Here is a 23,743-nt window from a genome sequence, read left to right on the forward strand (position 1 = left end):
GAGGTTTGGGACATGGAATGTAGGGACAATGACAGGGAGATCAGGAGAAGTGGTGGAAGTATTGATCAGAAGAAGAGTGGACATATGTTGTGTGCAAGAGACAAGATGGAAGGGAAGTGGTGTGAGAATGGTGAAGGGTAGGCAAGGACAGAAATACAGGTTTGTGTGGCAAGGGTGCCCGGAGGGCGTGAATGGTGTTGGTGTCCTGTTTTCTGAGGAGTTTGTAAACAGTGTGGTGAGTGTGACTGGAGTGAGTGATAGGTTGATGATGGTGAAAATGATGATTGGAAAGCTCTTGGTGAACGTCATCTCGGGATATGCTCCGCAGGTTGGTCGGAGCGATGAAGAGAAGGACAAGTTCTGGTGTGCGATAGAGAAGCTGATGGAAAACGTGAAAGATGAGGAAGTTGTTGTGGTAGGAGGAGACCTAAATGGACATGTGGGAAGGAGTATGGACGGTTTTGAGGGAGTTCATGGGGGTTACGGATATGGTGTGAGATATGGAGAAGGTGAAAGGATTTTGGAGTTTGCTGATGGAGCTGATTTGTTGGTTTGTAATACTCAGTTCCAGAAAGGGGATAATAAGCTTGTTACATACACGTCAGGTGGGTCGACGACAGCTGTTGACTACCTGATGGTGCGTAGGCGAGATAGGGGGCACCTCCGGGACACAAAGGTGATCCCGGGAGAGGAGGCTGTTTCACAGCACCACTTGGTTGTCTGCGACATAAGGGTGAAAGGTGCGAGGAGAGCTCAGCGGGTGAAGTACCAACCGAGAATGAAGGTGTGGAGGTTGAAAGAGGTGACAGTAAGGGAGGCATTAAAAGAGAGGCTGAGTAGGGTAGAGGATGATGTGGTTGAGCTTGAACGTGTTTGGATGTCAATGAAAGATAGTCTGTTGGGAGCCGTTGGTGAGGTATGTGGATGGACAAAAGGACCACCGAGGCACTCGGAAACATGGTGGTGGGATGATGAAGTTGGAAAGAGGATTGACGAGAAGAAGAAGTTCAAGGAGTGGCATAAGGCGTAGGGTACGGGAGCAGAAAAATCAGAGCATCAAAGTTATAAGGCAGCAAAGAAAGAGGTAGGAAAGGCGCAGGAGACATGTAGGAAAATGTTCGGAGAACGCTTGGATTCGGAAGAGGGTCAGAGAGCGGTATTCAGGATTGCAAAGCAGATAGCGAAAGAGAGGTGTGATGTGATGGGGGTGAGTTGCTTGAAGGATGAAGTGGGACAAATCGTTGTGGACCCAGATGGAATTAAAGGAAGATGGAAAAGATATATGGAAATGCTGTTGAATGCAGAGAATGAATGGGATGGCAACATAGAGAGTAACCCAGTTTTAGGACCGGCAGAGAAGATAACTGAGAAGGAAGTTGAGGAAGCGATAAAAGCAATGAAGAGTAGAAAAGCGGGAGGGCCGACGGGAGTTGTGGGAGATATGTTGAAGGCAGTAGGAAGTTGGGGTGTGAAGAGAATGGCAGAGATCTGTAATCTGGTGGTGAAAGAACGTCGCATTCCAGTGGATTGGGAACTGAGTACCCTCGTCCCTCTATACAAGGTGAAAGGTGACCCTCTGGAGTGTGGCTCGTACCGAGCGATAAAGTTATTGGAGCATGGAATGAAGGTATTGGAAAGGGTGTTGGAGAGGAGGATAAGGAAGAAGGTGAAGATCGACGAAATGCAGTTTGGATTTATGCCAGGAAGAGGAACGACAGACGCGCTCTTTATTGTGAGGCAGTTGCAGGAGAAGTACATGGAGAAGAGGAAGAAGTTGTTTCTTGGGTTTGTTGATCTGGAGAAAGCATTCGGTCGGGTTCCACGCGAAGTATTGACATGGGCATTGAGGAAGTTAGAAGTGGAGGAATGGTTGATCAGAGTTGTGATGGCAATGCACAAAAGAGCGCGCACAGCTGTAAGGACGAAGGACGGGAACAGTGGTGAGTTTGAGGTGAAGGTGGGAGTGCATCAGGGGTCGGTACTAAGTCCACTACTATTTGTAGCTGTGATGGAGGTGCTGGCTCAGACCATAAAGGAGGGTTTACCATGGGAGTTGTTGTATGCAGATGATCTGGTGTTTATTGCGGAAAGTATGGATGGACTGAAGGAAAAGATGAACAAGTGGAAGGAATGTATGGAGACAAAAGGTCTGAAGGTGAATATAGGAAAGACAAAGGTGATGGCAAGTGGTAAAGCATGTGGTGAGGTGGAAAAACTGGGAAGTGGCCATGTGCTTTGTGCAGGAAGGGTGTCGGAGTGAATTCCATTCAATGTACAATGTGCACTGAGTGGGTTCATCTAAAATGTAGTGGTCTGAGAGGGTCATTAACCAGTGTGGCAGCTACATTCAAATGTAAAGTGTGCACAGAGGGAGCTGCAGATGGAGGAAATGTTGAGTTGGATCTTGGAGACGGCGTGAAGCTGGAAGGTGTGAAAACATTTTGCTACCTCGGAGACGTGCTGAATGGAGAAGGTGGATCAGACTCGGCAATGGTTGCAAGAGTGAGATGTGCATGGAAGAAGTTTCGGGAACTGAGTGGCGTGCTGATGAGGGGAGCATCGTTGAAGCTGAAGGGAAAGGTGTATGCTGCATGTGTGAGAAGTGTTATGATTTATGGGAGCGAGGCATGGGTCATGAATGTAGAGCAGCAACGAAGGGTGGAAATGCGAATGGTTCGGTGGATGTGCGGAGTGTCGTTGAGAGAGAGGAAGACAAATGATGAATTGTGAAAGATGATGGGAATAGAGCCTGTGATTGATGCTGTAAAGAGGAACAGGTTGAGATGGTTTGGTCATGTGTTGAGGAAGGATGAAAGTGACTGGTTGAGAAGAGTGATGGAAATGAATGTGGAAGGAAGTAGAGGACGGGGAAGACCGAGAAAGACTTGGCTGAAGATGGTGGAAGAAGAAATGGGGGCGGAGGGACGGGCAAGGGGGTTAACAATGAGAGATGCAGAAAATAGGGCAAAATGGAGAAGATTGTCATGGGGACTGCAAGGCTAACCCCCGCTCTTGCAGGGAAAATGGCCTTAAAATGCATGTTGTTTGTTTGTTACGAGACACGTGGCCCATACGTGTTACGTGGCGGATATGGCCAATTTTTATGAGGGTCTGACGTGGCGAGTACGTTGCTATCCTGTGGCTCTACGGCAGCTACGTGGCCCCTACGAGGCCCGCAGTTTACGGCGCAGTAAATTTTTTTTTGTAATTGGCCCTACGTGCCCCTTACGGCTAGGCTTTATGTGATAGTGTGACCCTGGCTTTTTTTTTTCTTTTTTTTTTAAATAAATTTGTAAAACTTTTAAATATCCTGTTCTCTTTGTCATTATGGGGTATTGAGTGTAGAGTGATGAGGGAAAAAATGAATTTCAACGATTTCAGCATAAGGCTGCAACCTAACAAAATGTGAAAAAAGTGAAGGGGTCTGAATACTTTCTGAATGCACTGTACACACATATACACAACCCGCTATTCGCGGGTTCCGCATATTCGCAGCGATCTATTTCTCTATTCATGGAAAAGTGTCCCACAAATTCGCGGTTTCTTTCCATTCATGGCCATGTCCCACGAATTCCTGGTTTTTCAAGGGTGCAAAAAATAAAAATTCACGAGCCGCTAGCTTGACACAGTTATAAAACCCATCTTTTGCCAGCCATGCACAAAGCAGCTGGATATATACAAAAAAACATCATCTGCAAAGCGCGAGCATGACCTGCTTGTACATGCGCGGCCGTTTTCTTCACGTTTCCATGACTTTCGCTTCCACAAATTTTAGCCGCACTATTAGCGAGAGCTTTATCGGATGTTCCACCAGCTGCGTAAACAGGTCTACCCCGCGAGTTATAGAAGTGTGCTCACCCTTCCAGCAGCTACCCACAATGCCCGCATTCCTACATATACTGACTGTGTCTTGGTCTCAATCATTCTTCTCATCCCATTGCTTTGACCTGCATTTTTATTGATAATTATGTTTGGATTGTTTTATTGATAATTATGATGTCATATGTCACGTGGTACAGGCGCCATCTTGGAGAAATCGAAAATCGTTGCACCTCTATATCTCCGAAACCGCTCCATGGAAAATATTGAAACATGGTGCGTTGTCAAGTACTCTCCATGGGGAATAAGAATTGTTAATGATGATGTCATCGGTAGCTTAAGTATGGCGTCATAATTTGACAAGTACAACGCTTGATTCAATCTGTATGAATTTTTTTTTCTCTACAATTCTTGGTCCGATTGACACGAAATTTTCACCATAGGAGTGCCTCGTACAGAATAATGTAATGATAATTATGACATCATAGGTCAGGTGGTACAGTCACCGTCTTGGAAAAACCGAAAAACGTTGCACCTCCATGTCCAAAACTGCTCTATGGAAAAAATTTAAACGTGGCTCATTGTAAAGAACTCCGCATGTGGAATAAGTGTTGTTAAAGATGACATCATTGGTGCTTTAATTCTGAAGTCATAATTTGATCCGGACAAAGCTTAGTCTGATCAGTTTGAAATTTATTGAGCGTGATCTACGCAACATTTATATTGGAGAATATAATGTTATTCTGTAATCGCTCATCGCTGGTCTGGTAGCCATATTGGATCAAAGAAAAAAAAAAAAAACTTCAAAAACAGAAGAGTTGGCTCGCACCAAGTTGACTGTGCAAGGTAAGTATTCTAAGAATACCATCCAGTTTGAGATGTAATTGACAGAATTTTTGTTAAATACCGATATTTTAAACATTTTTATTATTGCGAAGTTTCATCCTTGCTTTTTTTAATCAATGTTGATCCTGAGATTTGCAGGTTTCTTACCTTGTATTGTACACTGTGGGGATGCAGGTGAACAGGACTTGCAAGCACTTAAGGTGCATGTAATGTATGTCGATTATGGCAATCGAGAGTGGTTACCATTGAGGCAACTTCGCTTGCTGGAGCCTAAGTTTGCTGAATTGCCTCGGCAAGCCATTGCCACTTCTTTGGCCTATGTGAGCATTTTCTGCTTGGAAATATTGACCAATATCTCTTTTTGTCTGTGACAAATCTATCTTTGCCATATATATTGGTGTTACGAAAGAGGATACGTTGTTATATCATCAATGGCATCCCCCTTGTCCTGTTTCCACCCCCATGACCCCATTTCCACCCCCATGACCCCATTTCCACCCCCATGACCCCATTTCCACCCCCATGACCCCATTTTCCACCCCCATGACCCCATTTTCCACACCCCATGACCCCATTTTCCACACCCCATGACTCCTCCCCTCATCTTGCCACCTGCCCCCAACCCCTCATCCAAACGCCACCCCCGACCCCTCGTCCTGCTGCCACCTCCCCCTGATCCCTTGTGGTGGCATTGATATTCCTTCCCCTTCCTTTATTATATCGATCACTAATATTGGAGACCGTTCAAATATCAATAATCTCTTCATCCAGCTGACTGCTGAAGGTCCAGATATAGAAACACTCATTTCACAGGATGTGTCAGATTGCTATGTTTTTCTCCCTATCTGTTCTCTCTTCAGTTGTAGAATGCCCCTTTTTGGCCCCCGTCGCACCGCGGAGCGAAAGGGGGACTGGTTTTCTCCTCCGTCCGTGTGTGCGTCCGTGCGTGCTTGTGTGCGTGCATGCGTTGAACGTTGTGAGCGGAATATCTTGAAAGATAAATGAACTCACTTCTAATCCGGTGTGTGGGTGTATCGAGGCATAAGGAAGAACGCTATTGAAAATTGGGTCGCCACGTCAAAATCCAAGATGGCCACCACCATATGTATGTCTGAACCTTGTGAGCGAAATATCTTGATAAATAAGCGAAGTACCAACTTCTAATCTGGGGTGTGGGTGTATCGAGGCATAAGGAAGAACGCTATTGAAAATTGGATCGCCACGTCAAAATCCAAGATGGCCGCCTTGCGTCTTCCACTTTGTCAACTCGCATCACTTCACCGACAGGGGACCTCGTCGTAACGCTTGTTAGTCCCCGACCGGTGTACACCGGAGGGGACTAGGTTTGCACGCCGTCCCTCCGTCTGTCAGTCCGTCAGTCCGTCACGCAAAGAACAGTTTAACGGACTTTATTTCTAAACGCTTAATGCTAATGACTTCAAACTTGGTACATGGTTTCCTTATGATAAGTTACAGATCAAGTTCGAACTTCATGACGTTTCGAAAATTTTTGACAAAGTTATGGCACTTTGAACTTTGGGAATTCTGATAATTCTGATGATCCTTAACTCGGTGCCATTTTAAGTTTTAATTTCCTTTAAAAACCATTTTTTCTGCAATAATTGGACCGATTGAGATCAAATTTTCACCGTTGGGGGGACTCGGTCTGGAGAATATTGTAATGGTAATTATGATGTCACGTGGTTCGGCCGCCATATTGTTTTCCATGAAAACACGAAAACCCCCTTTTCTCTGCAACGGCTGAACAGATCGAGGCCAAACTTTCCAGGCACAATCGCATACCCATGACGAACAAAAAAGTCAATGAGCATGACTTCATGCGTCACATGGTTTCAGAGTTATGACGTTTTTAAGCATGAACCTTTAAAACCGGGCTCCTCCGTCATTTTTGATCCAATTTAGGGGAAACTTCACAGATCTGTTCAGCACGTCAGTCTACTACAATGTCCTTTTGGAATTTGTGATAGGGCACGTGGTTTGGCAGATATCGTTAATTAAACGAAAAAAAATAAAAATAAAAATGGATATCTCTTGTTTATTCTAGAGTTCTCCTCAAGCCGCACCGCGCACCCTCAGCCTCATCTGCGAACGTCAAAAGCGCGACACAGCGCGTGCTTTCGGGAGGGGCGGAGCCAAGCTGAACAACATATATATCCACATTGATCGTGAACCGGAAAATATAATAAATTACTGATATTTAGCGACTCGAAAGGTTCTTTATGAACAACTTATTTTCTCGTGCTTCTGCTGACCTGTCTGCAAGGTGTATAAATCGAAGTCCTCGAGTGCGAATCACAGGTGAGCCCGTCCTGAGGTAATTAGTGATTGGGAACGATTCACAACCTGTGGGTGAATAACCCTTTTTAATTTCCCCAACAGTTTTCTGGACGACAGACTGCTGGTAGGGGACATGTATTGCAACGCAATACTCAGAATGCTTGTTGTCCCCCGTCGCACAGCGGAGCGAAAGGGGGACTATGGTTTTCCCCTCCGCCCGTGTGTCCGTCCGTCCGTCCGTGCGTGCGTGCGTGTGGGCGTGTGGGCGTGCATAAGCGAAGGACCGCATTCGAATTTGGTGTGTGGGTGCAACCCACGTCAAAATCCAAGATGGCCACCGCCATGTATGTCTGATGCCATGTATGTCTGAACCTTGTGAGCTGAATATCTTGAAAAATAAGCGAAGTACCAACTTCTAATCTGGTGTGTTGGTGTATCTCGGCATAAGGAATCACGCTATTGAAAATTGGGTCGCCACGTCAAAATCCAAGATGGCTGCCACCATATACAGTGAAACCTTGACTTACGAGTGCACCAACTTACGAGTTTTCCGAGATACGAGCCGTCGCTCGGTCGATTTTTTGCTTTGTGATGCGAGCCGAGATCTGAGTTACGAGCGAGCGAGCTTGGATATAAAACACGTAATCGTCGAAAAACATGAGCGAGGTGTGCGTGTTGTCGACTTGGCGAGGCAGTACGATCGTAGTACTTCTCCGATATGTACGATTTTGAAGCAGAAGGAGTCGATAAAGGCTATAACGCCAGCCAAGGGCGTTACGATTATTTCAAAGCTCCGGACCTCTGTCCATGAAGAGATGGAGAAGTTGTTGTTTGTGTGGTTGACGGAGAAGCAGCTCGCAGGAGATACCGTGACCGAGAGCATCATCTGTGAGAAGGAACGAGACATTTACGGGGATTTGGTGCAGCAGACGGCGGGAACATCAACGGACGAGGCATCGGAAGAGTCATTCAAAGCCAGTCGGGGATGGTTTGATAATTTTAAGAAGAGGACCGGCATTCACTCCGTCGTCAGGCATGGTGAGGCAGCAAGCTCGGATGTGAAGGCAGCTGAAGATTTTATTATAACTTTTGCCGAACTGATAGAAGCCGAAGGATACATCCCCCAGCAAATCTTCAACTGTGACGAGACAGGGCTCTTCTGGAAAAAGATGCCGAGGAGGACGTATATAACGGCAGAGGAGAAGAGCATGCCAGGCCACAACTTGTTCAGAGTGCCGGAGATAGCTCGCCTTCTCTTTGTGGAAGACACGGTGAGATCCTTAACATCCAACAACTAATGGGACGCAAACGAGGCGCCCAGTTTAGCGGTACACACATTGATGAATCACCCTGCCTGTGAAACACCAACATGACAGGTTATAGCTGGGTCGGGATTCAAACCCAGGCTGGACAGTTTAGAGTCAAGTGTGCGTACCTCCAGTCCAGGCCATCCTGCCAACTTGTATGCTGCATGCAGGTGAAATATAAAGCGCGAGATATTTATATATATATATTTCAAAAAATTTGGTGTAGTTTTTGGGGGGCTGGAACGGATTAATAGCATTTCAATTCATTTTAATGGGGAAATTTAATTTGAGAAACGAGCAAATTGAGTTACGAGCTCGGTCACAGAACGAATTAAACTCGTAAGTCAAGGTTTCACTGTATATGTCTGAACCTTGTGAGTGAAATATCTTGAAAAATAAGCGAAGTACCAACTTCTAATCTGGTGTGTGGGTGTATCTAGGCACAAGCAAGAACGCTGTTTAAAATTGTGTCGCCCCGTCCAAATCCAAGATGGCCGCCGCCATGTATGTCTGAACCTTGTGAGATGAATATCTTGAAAAATAAGCGAAGTACCAACTTCTAATTTGGTGTGGGTGTATCTCGGCATCAGGAAGAACGCTATTGAAAATTGGGTCGCCACGTCAAAATCCAAGATGGCCGCCGCCATGTATGTCTGAACCTTGTGAGATGAATATCTTGAAAAATAAGCGAAGTACCAACTTCTAATTTGGTGTGGGTGTATCTCGGCATAAGGAAGAACGCTGTTTAAAATTGGGTCGCCACGTCAAAATCCAAGATGGCCGCCACCATATATATGTCAACCTTGTGAGCGAAATATCATATCATAGCATGTTTTCTGCGTCTTCCACTTTGTCAACTCACATCACTTCACCGACGGGGGACCTAGGCGTAACGCTTGTCTTCATATTTAAAAGGCTTCTTTGAATTTTCTCTCCAACTCATTCCACTTCAAAAAAAATAAATACAATCCCTTATACCTCTAAAACACTGCATACTATAAATTCACATTCATTCCATCCCTCCTCCATCGTTCTTAATCGGATTGCTGACTTGAAAATCACAATAAACCCAATTTGTTATCAATGTTCGTCTTTCATTAATCATCCACTTTCTAAACTCCCCTCTTGCCCCTCCCCTCCAAATGCCCCCCCTTGCCCCTACACTCTGAAACTCCCCCCTTGCCCATCCGCTCCTAAACTCCCCCCTTGCCCCTCCACTCCTAAACTCCCCCCTTGCCCCTCCACTCCTAAACTCCCCCCTTGCCCCTCCACTCCTAAACTCCCCCCTTGCCCCTCCCCTCCAAATCCCCCCCTTGCCCCTCCACTCCTAAACTCCCCCCTTGCCCCTCCACTCCTAAACTCCCCCCTTGCCCCTCTCCTCCTAAACTCCCCCCTTGCCCCTCCCCTCCTAAACTCCCCCCTCCCTTCCCACGCCTCCTCCCCCCAAGCCCTCTCCCTCCCACACATCTCCCTGCTCTGAAATGTTGTGTGCTCTCAAGTGTTTGTGTGCTTCCCCTTCTCTTGTCTTCCGCTCCCTCTTTTTGTGTGTTTTGTTTGTCTGGTTGATTTGCTTGTGAAGTAAATGTCAGCTCTTTCACGAGCCTCGATTCAGCATACAAAAAAAAAAAAAAAAAAAAAAAAAAAACTCCTCCCCTTCAAAACTCCCCCCCCAACCCCTCCCATTCAAATCTCCTCCCATACCATTCCTCTCCAATTCTCCCTCTCCCCTTCTCCTCCTCCTCAAAGCTGCCTCCGCCCCTTCTACTTTCCTCTTCCCCCCCCCCCCCCCCCCCTCAAACAACCCCTCACTGTGCCTCATCCCTTCACCATCAAACCTTTCGTTCGTCTCATCCTTCCCTTTCTTGTAACTCTTCTGTAATCTCTGACACACTATCAACTGCTCCCCCTCTCACCCTTCATCTTACCCTACCTCTCCCCTCCACTGTCCTGTACCCGATGCTCCCCCTCTCTCTTCATAAACGGTATTGACCTCAAACCTATGGGGCCTTCGCTCAAACCTGACTGATCTCTCCATACAGGTTGCTTCTGACAATCCAGACTTGATCTGCTTAACAGAAACTTTCCTCCTTCAATCCGTCTCTAATTCCTTAATATCTCTTCCTGGTTACTCCCTCCACCGGTATGATAGACCTGAGCCTTGTCCTGGTGGTGGGGTGGCTATCTTTATCAAAAACTCTCTTCCTCACTCTCCGTGCACTACCCTCTCTCCACCTCACCCCCAGGAGTACCTCTGGCTACGGCTTCCTCCCCGCTCCCACCTTTTGTTCATATGTGTTCTGTACCGTCCTCCAAACAGTGATGACTCCATTTACATTTCACTGTCTGACAACATGGACCAACTTCTATCCACTCCTCCCAACTCTATCTTCCTCATATGTGGCAACTTCAACTGTCATCATGCCAGCTGGCTGGGTGTGGGTTCATCTCTCACCAGCCATGGCACCTCAGCAAAGGACTTCTGCGACTCACTGGGATTGACACAATCTGTCAATTTCCCGACCCGAATCTCAGCCAATGGTGTATCTTCTCTTCTAGACTTGGTTATGACAAACTTCCCCGCTAATGTCTGCTGCTCTTCTTCTGCCCCAATCGGTTCTTCTGATCATGTGCTTGTTAAAGTGGACATCTCTCTGGCCATTTTCAGAGAGCCTCCTCAGCGTCTCCGAGTCTGGCATTTCACTCAGGCCGACTGGCACGGTCTTCAAGCAGCCATCAATCATCTGGACTGGTCTCCCATCTCCACTGCCTCTGACATCAACTCATCCTGGGAATTCTTCCAAAGCAAACTGCTCTCTCTCATGCACAGATTTATCCCATCTCGTCTTCAGTTGTCTTACCCTTCCTCCCGTCCATGGTACACTGAATCTTGTGGTGAGGCAGTTGCCCTGAAACAACTTGCCTTTGCCTCTTGGAAGGCTAATCCAACTGAAGGCAATCTCAGTTCCTTCCACCAAGCTCGGAACAAGTGTGTGTCTACCCTCAGGAGTGCCAGGAAGCACTATCTCTCCACACTCAAGAATGAACTCTCAAACCTGTCTCCTTCCTCCAAATCCTGGTGGGGTTTGGTCAAATCCGTTTCTGGTGTTTGTTCCCCCTCCATCCCCTCCCTTACCTCAAATGGCTTCACAGTTGACACCGCACGTGACAAAGCCGAATGCCTCAACTCTGTGTTTGCCTCAAAATCTTGTGTCCCAAACCCATCTCTCTCTGTTCCCACCTTACCCAGTCGAACCCAACTGCTCCTGGAATCTGTGTCATTCTCTCCTGACAAGGTGGAGGAGTTTTTGTCAAACCTCGACTCTGATTCTGCAACTGGACCAGACGGCATCAGCCCACGGGTCCTAAAATCCTGCTCTGCCACTCTATCTCACCATCTCTCTGTTCTTTTCACCCTCTCTTTTGCTCAAGGTCATCTGCCAGCATCCTGGAAATCAGCAAACATTACCGCTTTACACAAAAAAGGTGCAAAAACAGATCCTTGCAACGACGGACCAATCAGCCTGCTCCCAATTATCATCAAAGTCATGGAATCCATCATTGATTCGGATATGAAATCCTTCCTCTTCTCCAATGGCTTGATCTCCGATCATCAATTTGGATTCAGACCAGGTCATTCTACTCTGGACATGCTGCTTCTGCTGTCTCAACAATGCATGGACATGCCTCAATGCCAAACAGGAAATCAGAGCCGTCTCCCTTGACATATCATGTGCCTTCGATACGGTCTGGCACCCAGCTCTGCTCAACAAACTGTCCTCCTATGGTATCCATGGAAATCTCCATGCATGGCTTGCGGACTTCCTCTCTGGTCGTAGACAATGTGTGGCCCTGAATGGATTTCTCTCATCTCCTCTGCCTGTTCAGGCTGGAGTTCCCCAAGGCAGTGTTCTGGGCCCTGTGCTTTTTCTGGTCTTTATCAATGATCTATCCGACTCTGGAAAATCCTCTCTATCTCTTTGCTGATGACTCCACTCTCTGCCGCTCCATTCCTCTTCCCTCAGATCGGCAGTCTGCAGCCTCCTCACTCTGAAGACCTGGACAAAATCACAGACTGGTCAAACAAGTGGAACATGTCTTTCAATCCTGACAAATCTCACACTCTTACTATGTCTCTCCGAAAAGATCGACTGGACAACCCTCCCATCTACTTTCTCAACAATCCTCTCCAAGAAGTTCTGTCGCTCAAGCTTTTGGGTCTCACTATCTGCCATGATCTTTCTTGAGAAAACCACATTTCCAAACTGGCCTCCAAAGCTAGTCGCCGACTGGGCATCCTCCGTCGTGCGAAGTCCTTCCTCGGCACACCTGAGCTCCTCACCACATACAAGGCTTTCATCCGCAGCTCAATGGAATACTGTTCTCCCCTATGGGCCGGTGCTACCTAGCTCGGCTTCACGCTGTTGAAACCAAAGCTTTCAGAATCATTGGAATCTCCCGTGATGAAGCTATCTCCGAGGGCCTTTCACTCACTAACCGCAGACAGGTAGGTGGGCTTTCTGTCTTCTACCGACTCCTCTCCGGCCTTGCTCCCCCAGCTCTCTCTGTGCTTTGTCCCCCAAATATTCCTACAGGTCGCACAAGATCTGCCAGCAACCCTCTGATGGTTAAACTGCCGAAATCTCGGCTCTCTGCTCACCTTCACTCTTTCATTCCTCTTTTCTCCCGCCTCTGGAACAAACTCCCACACTCCCTTCAATCCCACTCCTCCCTCCAGGTCTTTAAAATAGCTGTTCACCACCATCTCTTATCTTTCCCCATCCAAAACCTTGATCTTTCTACCCCCACTAATTCACCCCAGATCCACCTTGTTTGAAATTCCAACTTCTTTCCTGGAAGTCCTGGCAGTGTCCATATGTTTTATACCTCTCCCACCACCCCTTCCCATGCCTCCCCCCCCCCCCCCCCCCCCAAAGCCATCTCCCTCTGACAGATCTCTCGATGTCCCTGCTCTCAGATGTTGTGTTTGTGTTCCTCCCTCTCTCGCCCCATCTTGTCTACCGCTCCCCATGTTATATGTTTTATGTGTCAGTTTGTCTTTCTGTGTGATTTATGTTAGCTCTTTCACGAGCCTCGATCTTGTATACAAAAAAAAAAAAGAAAAAAAAAGTTCTTACTAACCAAATTGTGCAATGTCTCTACCTGCTCCGATGTTAGGCCCTCTTCAGAGCGTGTCATCATGTCCCGCACTCCCTCCGGCCAATCGCATTTCCCCAAATTTTGCCCTCCTTCCGGCTGTACTGGCAAGCATGTGGATCCACCTCCTCCGGTGACCTCTACTACACCACTGCATTTGGCTACGATGGCTCCGCCCCTTACAGTGTGGGGGCTGTCCGACAAGTTGAGCAGCCTGATTGCCAGCATAGGCCCACGTGTGTCTACGAGGGTGCGACCCACCATTAATCCCTCCGTCCCCTGCGAGGACCACGACTCCACTAGCCCCAGCTGGCCAATGGGTTGAGCACCTGCTGCTAACTCCGCCATCACCACTCTCTCAGACCTGGGAGGCACGGTCACAGTGCGTGGCACCTCCAGCCACGTCCCCTGCACCTCCTCGTCATCCCCCAGTCCCACTAACTGCAGCCTCTCAGTGCCCAACCACATATGACCATGCCCAAGGTCTAGTTGGCAGTCATGTTCCACCAGGAAACTCAGTCCCAACAGACACTGGTCGCGCACCCATGCAACCATGCTGACCTCCAGGCCACCCAACTACATTCTCACCACTCTGCTTCCCAATATTGGCGCCGTTGCCCCTGTAGCCAGTTGAAGGCTGTGTCCTTCTATCCTATCAATTTTGTCCCAGCCTCCAACACTCTGGTCTGGCACACTCGGATTGATAATGGTGTCACTGGCTCCAGTGTCCACCACAGCCTCACAAAATTCTCCCTCAATTTTCCATCTAACCCTTAGATTACCCGTGCCAATTTGTCCGCAATTCACTACTTTCACCAAAGGAGGGCGCTTCTCCACACACTTGCCAGCCGAGCATGGCCCCGTATGCTCGGCTCGTTCTAGTTTCCCGCACACTCTATTGCTATCGGGCCAGGCTGAGGTGGTGGTCCTCTCTCCAGCGCCTGTGGACCTACTGGGGGACCCCTCCTTTCTGGGCTGCGAAGCCTGTCAGGAGGTGGGGGCCCATATGGTTGCCGACAATTCCTCTGACTGTGCCCTCTTCTCCCACATCTAAAACAAGTCCCCAAGAACGACCCCTCCGGTAGCCAGGCGGAGCACCCCTTTCTCCCGGCCCAGCCCGATAAAAATCAGGCCGTCCCGATGGCAAACCTGGACCAAACTGCCGTGACTCGCTCCCTGCAAATTTGCCCCCGGTCAAATTTGTCAGCTGGCGGCTGATTCCCCTTAACATTCGTCCGATGTCATCCTCTGGCTTTGCCTGATCCCGCACCTCGGCCTGCCGTACCGTCACAGGTGCCCTCTCCAATGCACGGTTCGACCTTCTCAAAAAGGTCAGTCTTGCCGCGCATTCCGCCACCCGGTGCCGGGTGCACTGTGGGTGGGTCCTGTAACTCCACCAACGTCCGGACCTCGGGATCAGGAAGAGCCGCCATAGATTTTTCTATCGCCCGCTTGTCCCACGCCTGTGCTGGTAGGTCCCTGTATGCTATCCTCACAGATTGGTATATATCCTGTGCCAGCTCCTGCAACGTCTCATTAGGCTTTTGCCTGCGATGCAGCAGCTGTGCCCTGACCAGGTCGCACCTTGCGCCTGTCCCGTACCTATGATTCAAGGCCTTACAGATGGCCTTGCTGGTCAATATTCCCTCTGGGACTACGTTTATCACGTCTGCGGCTGACCCCCGCAGTGTCGCCACCAGATTCCCCATGCACTCCCGCTCTCCCCAACCATTGATCTGACACACGCACTCAAATTGTGTCAGGAAAGCCTCTGGGCTCCCTGATCCGTCAAAATGTACGAGGGGGATTGTTTTCCCAGAGACTCCAGTCCCCGATTCCTCTCTGTCCAAATCCAGTCCGGGGTCAAAACACCCCCCCCCCCCCCCCCCACTGGGTATTCCGTTTTGGAGCCTCTTGTGTCCAAATGGCGCTCGTGGTGAGGGTTTCCTGGGTCACCTTAATCTGATCCTGAAGATGTTTAACCGACCTACTCACCTCTTCCCTCAGGCTCTCTTGGACCCGAGCAACCTCCTCCTTGATGGTATTGTCCCAGGTCTCCAGTCGCTCCTGCATCAAATCACTCACCCTTTCATTGTCCATTTGCGGCCCCCACAGGCCTTTCTCAATTAACCCTTGCTCCTACTCTTTTATGCGGGCTTCCAACCCTTTCACCTCATCGGCCAATTTGCCCCCCTGTTGTTTGAGCAGTCCCCATTCTTCACTCTGCTGTCGCATTCTGGCATCCACCCAGCCCCGATAGCCTTCCAGGTCCCCATTTGCTTTATCAATTCAACCCTCCAACGCCTCCCCCTTTCGGACAGCCTGGGTCACGCCCTCCTCTATTTTTGACATTAATTCTGTCCGTATCGATTCACTTGCCACTCCTATGGCTTTTTCCATCGCCCCCCTCCTAGTTTCTACTTCACACTCCAATTCCCCCAGTCTGCCCGTAATTTGGTTTTGCACACTCCCTTCTCTGCCATCAATTCGTTTCCCCAGCTGTTGTGCCATTTCCCCAATTTTCCTTCCAATTTTTCATGTCTTTCCTTCATTTGGTCATTCATTCGTTCATTCACTTTCCCCTCCAATCCCTCAATTTTGCTGTCCATCCCTTCGATCTGTTCTTTCAATCCCTCCTTTAATCTATCCATTTGCCCCTCCATGTTTTTGGTTTGGGCATTAATTTTGTTCTCCAATTGCTCGTTCTGAGCATTCATTTCCCCTTTTAATTCACTAATTTGGTCGCTCATTTCCTTCATTCCTTCCCTACATTCATTCCCCATGGACTCCATTTTGTTTTTCATTTCTCCCATCTCCTTACTCATTCCCTCCATTTTATTTTCCAACCCACTTTTCAGTTCTCCCATATCTTTTTTTATGTTATTTTCCATCCCTTCCATTTTCCTAAGCAATTGACCCAACATCTGGGCGGTTGTCGGGGCCGTTTCTACTGCTCCCGCCTCCCCGGTTGGGGAGGGGGATAAGTTCGTGCTCGGTACGGGGGAGGTCCAAGGCTCACCTCTACTCCCTCTATTTCCGGCTCACTCCCGACGCTGATGGAAGCCTCGCTGCGTACCTCCATTTCGTCAATCTCCGACATCCGCCTTCCGGAAGATTGTTTCCCGTGCGCGTATATATTTTAATTCCAAAAACACAATTTAAATTGACAGAGACACGATATCGCGCTCCGTATGCCCAATTGACTATTAATATTAAATTTATCTGCCTCACCTATAAAAAAATTTTGTTCGAACGTCGGGCGCAATGTACGCCCGACCGTGTCGGTCTCGCCGCGGACAAAAAAAATATTTGTCCGACGGGTTTGAATCCTACACTCCTGACACCAAATGTCACGCAACTCCGATTTACATCAAAGTTGCGGATGCCGATGACGAGGCTTTAAACTCCCGAGGCAAAAACTCAATAGCGGATTCCAATCAAGCACAAACGCGCGGAATGGCGGGACACAGCGACATCTCCGCAGCCTTACCTATTAAAATCAAACACCCAGGAAACTGCGTTCAGATATATACAAAAATAATACAAGGATTTATTAAATAAAAGCAAAGACAGTGAAAAAGCACGTGCTGGTAAATCTAATATCCTAAATCGGGACGTCCCCACACGACTAATAGCAAACACAAAACGAGGGAGATGAATTACGAAATGAACACGTCACGTCGTTCAAAATGTACGCGGATGCGGGCTTATCTTGTCTTTCGTCGTCTTTGTGGCCGCCGTCCAACACCGCTTCTTTCGGCCCGATCGCACACCACGTGGTCCCTCGCTCTAAGTCCCACAAGGCCGAGCACCACGCACCAAAAGCACCACGTGTCGACGACCTCCAACGCGAGCACAAACTCCAGAACCAAGAGGAATGGCGAAAAGGGGGAGAGAGCGCAGGTGCGACTCCACGCCTTGGCCTTCCAACTCGCTCTGGGACTGGTCCCGCCTGCCCTCGGTTCAGCGCACCTCCGAACTGCTCTGCTCTCAACTCACACCTGGACTGCTGGCAGCCAACTCTCCAAAAATGGCGTCCTGCCCTCGATAATATCCCTGGCCGATGGCGTCACATTGGTGCACTCCTCAGCCAATAAAAAAACCTCCCAACTCGCCGGCTCGCCCAGGTCACGCCCTCTGCGGAATCACTCCAACTCTCCCGTCCCCGACCCCGCGGTCCTTGTTATATCACGTGCTCGGCGAGGTTCGTAGGCCTTGGAGGTGTAAATGGTGGCGGCCGATTATGGCGGTGTTCCAGCCCCATTTCTTGTCTATTCTCTTCCAAAGTCATGTCAAAGGGGAGGAATTATTTAATGTTGCGCTAGGGACCTAACTAAGTGTTTATGTGGTTTGCTATGCCATAATGGACAAAGGTTTGACTACTAGGTTGAGACTCACAGGGGCGTTATCTTTTAACCCCTATCTAACTATCACACGAATCTCCAGGTAGATCCACAATTATACATCTTACCCCGACAAACGCCTAAACATGAAGAACTTATTACAGGTAAATTCCCTACCGCGACAGTTGAATACCTACCTATACAGATCTACCTAGCTCTAGATTTCGCTCTACCCCCCAGACAAAACAATATGTTTAAACTTTCCCTGCAGTGTTTTATTCAGTGGTTTATCACAACACGCTGCTTTTGTCCCCCCGTCGCACCGCGGAGCGAAAGGGGGACTATGGTTTTCCCCTCCGTCCGTGTGTCCCTCCGTGCGGGCGTGCGTGCATAAGCGAAGGACCGCATTCGAATTTGGTGTGTGGGTACAACCCACGTCAAAATCCAAGCTGGCCACCACCATGTATGTCTGATGCCTTGTATGTCTGAACCTTGTGAGCTGAATATCTTGAAAAATAAGCGAAGTACCAACTTCTAATCTGGTGTGTGGGTGTATCTAGGCATAAGGAAGAACGCTATTGAAAATTGGGTCGCCACGTCAAAATCCAAGATGGCCGCCACCATAATATATGTCTGAACCTTGTGAGCAAAATATCTCGAAAAATAAGCAAAGTACCAACTTCTAATCTGGTGTGTGGGTGTATCTCGGCACAAGGAAGAACGCTGTTTAAAATTGGGTCGCCACGTCAAAATCCAAGATGGCCGCCGCCATGCATGTCTGAACCTTGTGAGATGAATATCTTGAAAAATAAGCAAAGTACCAACTTCTAATTTGGTGTGTGGGTGTATCTCGCCATAAGGAAGAACGCTATTGAAAATTGGGTCGCCACGTCAAAATCCAAGATGGCCGCCACCATATATATGTCTGAACCTTGTGAGCGAAATATCTTGAAAAATAAGCGAAGTACCAACTTCTAATCTGGTGTGTGGGTGTATCTCGGCACAAGGAAGAACGCTATTGAAAATTTGGGTCGCCACGTCAAAATCCAAGATGGCCGCCTTGCGTCTTCCACTTTGTCAACTCGCATCACTTCACCGACGGGGGACCTAGGCTTAACGCTTGTTCTTTCTGGTGTTGGAGGTGTATTTGTGAATAATTCCTTTGCTTATTATCCATTGTAGGTGAGTGGTGTCAGAACCATAAGGGAAGTGGTCAGAGATAGAGTTGGGCCACCAACCTGCCTTTGATGTGTGAGCTTGCATCCTTTTGGAATGCATGCTTTAAGGAATGACGACAAAGTAGAAGCGTGGCATGTCATACCAATGAACTCTCCTGATGCCTTTCACGGACAATTGGAGCACACGAGAGTTATCCGTTATTGTGTGGAAAATACTATTCAAATGGACTACTGATAATGTTGTGTGCACTGCAGGTGTGTCCAACACAGGAAGTAGCATGGACAAGGCGGCAGGTAGAGTGGTTCATTGATAGAATCCAGGGTTGTACCATGTATGCAGTTTTGCACTGCCTTCAAGGCATGTGTTTCACAGTCCTCCACAATGAGCCAAAGGTGGATGGCGACTACAGGTTTGTCAAACTTGTGTACAATGTTCCTTTTCAAATGTTATGATTGCTTCTGTGTTTGTTCTTTTTGATTTTATCATTGGAGTGCACTGTGACAGTCTTATTATAATGGAGCAAACGTCTATGGTTATATTTGTATGTATGTATGTATGTATGTATGTATGTATATTTGTGGCCAAAACGTCTTCTTCTTTTTCAAATTTTCTTCTTCCAAACGGAACAAATTCAGTCATGTTGTTTATTTACAGTCGGACCCAGCTATTAACAGTTCCGCTATTCGTGGGTTCCACGTATTTGTGGTTGATAAATTGCGACCAGCTTCTCTATTCATGGCCCTATGTCCTGTGTATTCTTGGGGTTTTTTGGTGTATTCATGGTTTTTCCCAGGCGAATTTTTTTTTTCACGAGCTGCGAGCATGACACATTTATAAAACCCATCTTTCACCAGCCACGCACGAAGCAGCTGGACATAGGCAAAAACATCTACGAGCAGCGAGCATGACCAGCTTCTTCATTTGCGGCGCTGTGGTTTGCGTTTTCACAGCTTTCACAGGATAGCCCGTCATTCACACTGTGAACAGCTTCAGGTGATATCCCGCCGCCATTCACACATAAACAATGTTTTGTGGCATGCTTCGCGGGATATCCCACCATTCACACTGTGAATAGCTTCGCGGGATTTTTCAACAGCTGAACAACATGTCATCCCCACGAGTTACTGTATAGAATGAAAACACTCCACAGCACATATTAGTACAATTATCTGTCTCCCTTTTCCCCCATTGAAAGAATGGCAGGGCATGCATTCGTGGATTTTCGTCGACATTTACGGGATTTTCATCGACATTATTGGGATTTTCATCGACATTCGTGGCATTTTCATCGACATTCGTGGGATTTTCATCGACATTCGTGGGATTTTCATCGACATTCGTGGGATTTTCATCGACATTTGTGGGATTTTCATCGACATTCGCGGGATTTTCATCGACATTCGCGGGATTTTCATCGACATTCGCGGGATTTTCATCGACATTCGCGGGATTTTCATCGACATTCGCGGGATTTTCATCGACATTCGCGGGATTTTCATCGACATTCGCGGGATTTTCATCGACATTCGCGGGATTTTCATCGACATTCGCGGGATTTTCATCGACATTCACGGGATTTTCGTCAACATTCGTGGATTATCATCAACATTCGCGGGATTTGCCTCGACATTTGTGGTTCCTCGACATTCGCAGATTTTTGTGATTCGGGAACCAATCCACCTTTCTCCATTGAAACATTGCCCCCCTTCCCACTTCGCGGTTCGCAATTTCGCAATTCGTGGCAATTTCCAGGAATGTATCCCCAGCGAATAGCGGGGTCCGACTGTGTGTGTGTGTGTGTGTGTGTGTGTGTGTGTGTGTGTGTGTGTGTGTGTGTGTGTGTGTGTGTGTGTGTGTGTACGTGTGTGTGTGTGTGTACGTGTGTGTGTGTGTGTACGTGTGTGCGTGCGTGCGAGTGTGCAGTCACGTGAAAAAGTAAGTACACCCCATGTAAAGTTTTGACTTTTTCAACGTATTTCAACATACAGCTATTTGATCTTCATTTCAACAACATTGATAGATAAAGGTGATATAATTTCACAAATATCATGAAACATTTACATTTTGTAGTCCATTGTATAATTTAAATAAACATAAATGCAAATTTCGCATGTGGAGAAAGTAAGTACACCCGAAAATATTATCGAAAATATTAAAATTAAAAATATTAGCCCACAGAATCTTGTATACTGATATACTGTTCTTGTATACTGTTCGCGGTTCATAAAATGCTACCTGCTTCTACATTCGTGGCCCTGGGCTTTGCGTAAACGCGGTTTTTTTTGGGGGGGGTTTTTTCGCGGATGTAATGAAAACTTGTCGGGTAAAAAAAACCCGGCGACCACTACGTAAATTTATCTGTGTGTATGTACACACCTCTTCGTGCAAGGGCATAGTAAAACATATGATTATAACAGGAAGTGATTGTATCCATGTGAAAGCTGGATTTTGATGTGAAGAAAAGCAAAAATACAAAAATAATTATTTTGCTGCAATATTTCAGCATGTAGTAATTTTTGATAGATTGACATAGTAGCACTTATTAGTCCCCTACCAGTGTACACCGGAGGGGACTATAGGTTTGCATGCCGTCCCTCCGTCTGTCCGCCTGTCCGTCTGTCAGTCCGTCACGCAAAGATCAGTTTTCCGGACTTTTTTTCTAAACTCTGAATGCTAATGATTTCAAACTTGGTACATGGTTTCCACATCATAAGTTACAGATCAAGTTCGAACTTCACGACGTTTCGATCATTTTTGACAACGTTATGGCACTTTGAACTTTGGTAATTTCCCCAACAGTTTTCTGGACTATAATTTGGAATGCGGTAAGTCAAAGCTGTTAATATTCCTTGTTTTAACTCCAATTTACTTTTTTTTTTTCCTTTTAGTGAGAAGTAGGGGTCTGTGCAACCATTCATGAACTTTATTTGGTGCAAATCGGATAATTTTTAGCCGAGTTACCTCAGACTGTGAGTTGGTAATTATATAATTCACACAGTGCAATGTGCAGGCTACTCCACGGAGCGACCTTGCGGGCTTATTTTAACTCCGATTTACATTCTTTTTTCCTATTTTAGTGAGAAGTCAGGGTCTGCAACCATTCATGAATTTTATTTGGTGCAAATCCGATAATTTTTAGCCGAGTTACCTCAGACCGTGAGTTGGTAATTATATAATTCACACAGTTTTCCGGACGACAGACTGCTGGTAGGGGACATGTATTGCAGCGCAATACTCAGAATGCTTGTTTACCCTACAAGTTTGCATTGACAAGTTTGCATACAAAATACTCAGTAGCAGTAGATATGTTTGTCTTAGACATTTTATCCTCATGACTGACAGCAGTCAAGTGATGAAGCTGGAATCAAATCGAGTGTAATTTACTCTTGTAGTATCCACAAGAAAAGCTTTCAAAAGCTAAATCTGAGCGCTGCTTACAATATTTATCCTTTTGAATTGTGATATGGCCTTTTGGGATTTTGCAATTCACTTTGGGATTTTCAATATGATGTAATTGTCATATAAAGGTTTACTGCAAGAGTTTTATTTCCCAACTGAAATAAAAGTTGCCATAGAGGTTTCTCTGTACATGTGTGTGAGGGCACGAGTTCTTTCTTTTTTTTCTTTTCTTTTTCTTGAGAAGAAATCAACAGAAAGATTGTTAAGTGGAACCGGGGGAGGGGGATTTATCCTTCAAAAAACATATCTGTACATATAATGTAGCTGTATATGTGCTCAAATAGGGTATATTTACTCCTGTGTTTGGGATCTGTCATAGATAAGTCGACCATAATTTGTGTACTGAGGGGGCAGTCAAATTATGTCGTTTATGGCACAGAATAGGGTAAGGTTGGGTTGTGGAAAACCTGGTGTTCAAGCAAGCTCAGCAGAGCTTGTGGCACAAAGGGTCTTAGACAGCGCTACATGTTTATAATGAAATGGACCACATAATGAGTTGTTTGGCCAGGTAACTGCAGGCCATGGCATTCTAGTGAGCTGTTGAGCCCTGATTGAGGGTGGAACCCTTAACGAAGGACGCCCCGCAGGGCAGGAATTCCAGAAAGATGGCCCGCCTACAGGCACTGGGCAGCCAATTGTGAGACTAGCCATGTGCTGCAAAAGCTGTTTTGAGGGGCCTTAAAACTGTGTCGATGCAAGCCCAATGGGGTTGAGCTTCTGGAAGAGACCCATATCTATATTATCTTTCTTCTTCATCGCTCCCCATGTTAGGCCTTCAATGAGATGAAAACGTTACCTCCTCATCGTCATCCTCTTGTTTCTCTCCCCTTGCTACACCTTTGTCCCATGCCACACCAACCTGAGTGCATTGTGGTGGAGAAATAACTCGTGCCTGCCAAAATCCCCACCTACCCCCAAATCTGGTATCTTTGGTGCCTTAACAGGATATAGCTTTCGAGTGCATCATTGTGTGTGCTTCACCTTTCATCCTTATTTATGTCTGCCGATTGCCAGATCTGTTCTGTTTGTATTTATCGTCCTGTATTTCCTTACTCCCAGTATACATTTAAATAAACCATTTTAATTATAAGAACCATCTTCCCGGCTTTTGCCTTCGCACACGCCTGGACCAACTGCCAAATTCTGTTTATTTATTGGGGGATCGTAACTTGTTAATTCTGACCGCAGTGCAAATACAAATGTAGTTCTCATTTGTGGAGATCTTCAGACGTCCGGCACATAGCGCCTGCATTGGCTGGACCTCTGACATGACAATATTGAACTCGTCCAAAATGGGGGGAAAATTGTACACACTTTCAATCCAAGGTTTAGGAATAC

At 46.9% G+C, this 23,743-nt stretch overlaps 1 protein-coding gene across 1 annotated transcript in view; it reads left to right on the forward strand.

The window, feature by feature from the left end:
- Positions 1 to 23,743, forward strand: part of LOC137431839 (uncharacterized) — a 327,221-nt gene that overhangs the window by 83,639 nt on the left and 219,839 nt on the right. The window contains exons 6-7 of the mRNA XM_078782560.1: positions 4,840 to 4,985; positions 19,201 to 19,355. Coding sequence (XP_078638686.1) covers positions 4,840 to 4,985; positions 19,201 to 19,355 — 301 coding nt within the window. The remainder of the gene's footprint in view (positions 1 to 4,839; positions 4,986 to 19,200; positions 19,356 to 23,743) is intronic.

The sequence above is a fragment of the Myxine glutinosa genome, chromosome 7 (genome assembly GCF_964187855.1).
Source record: "Myxine glutinosa chromosome 7, kmMyxGlut1.1, whole genome shotgun sequence".
Taxonomy (NCBI): domain Eukaryota; kingdom Metazoa; phylum Chordata; class Myxini; order Myxiniformes; family Myxinidae; genus Myxine; species Myxine glutinosa.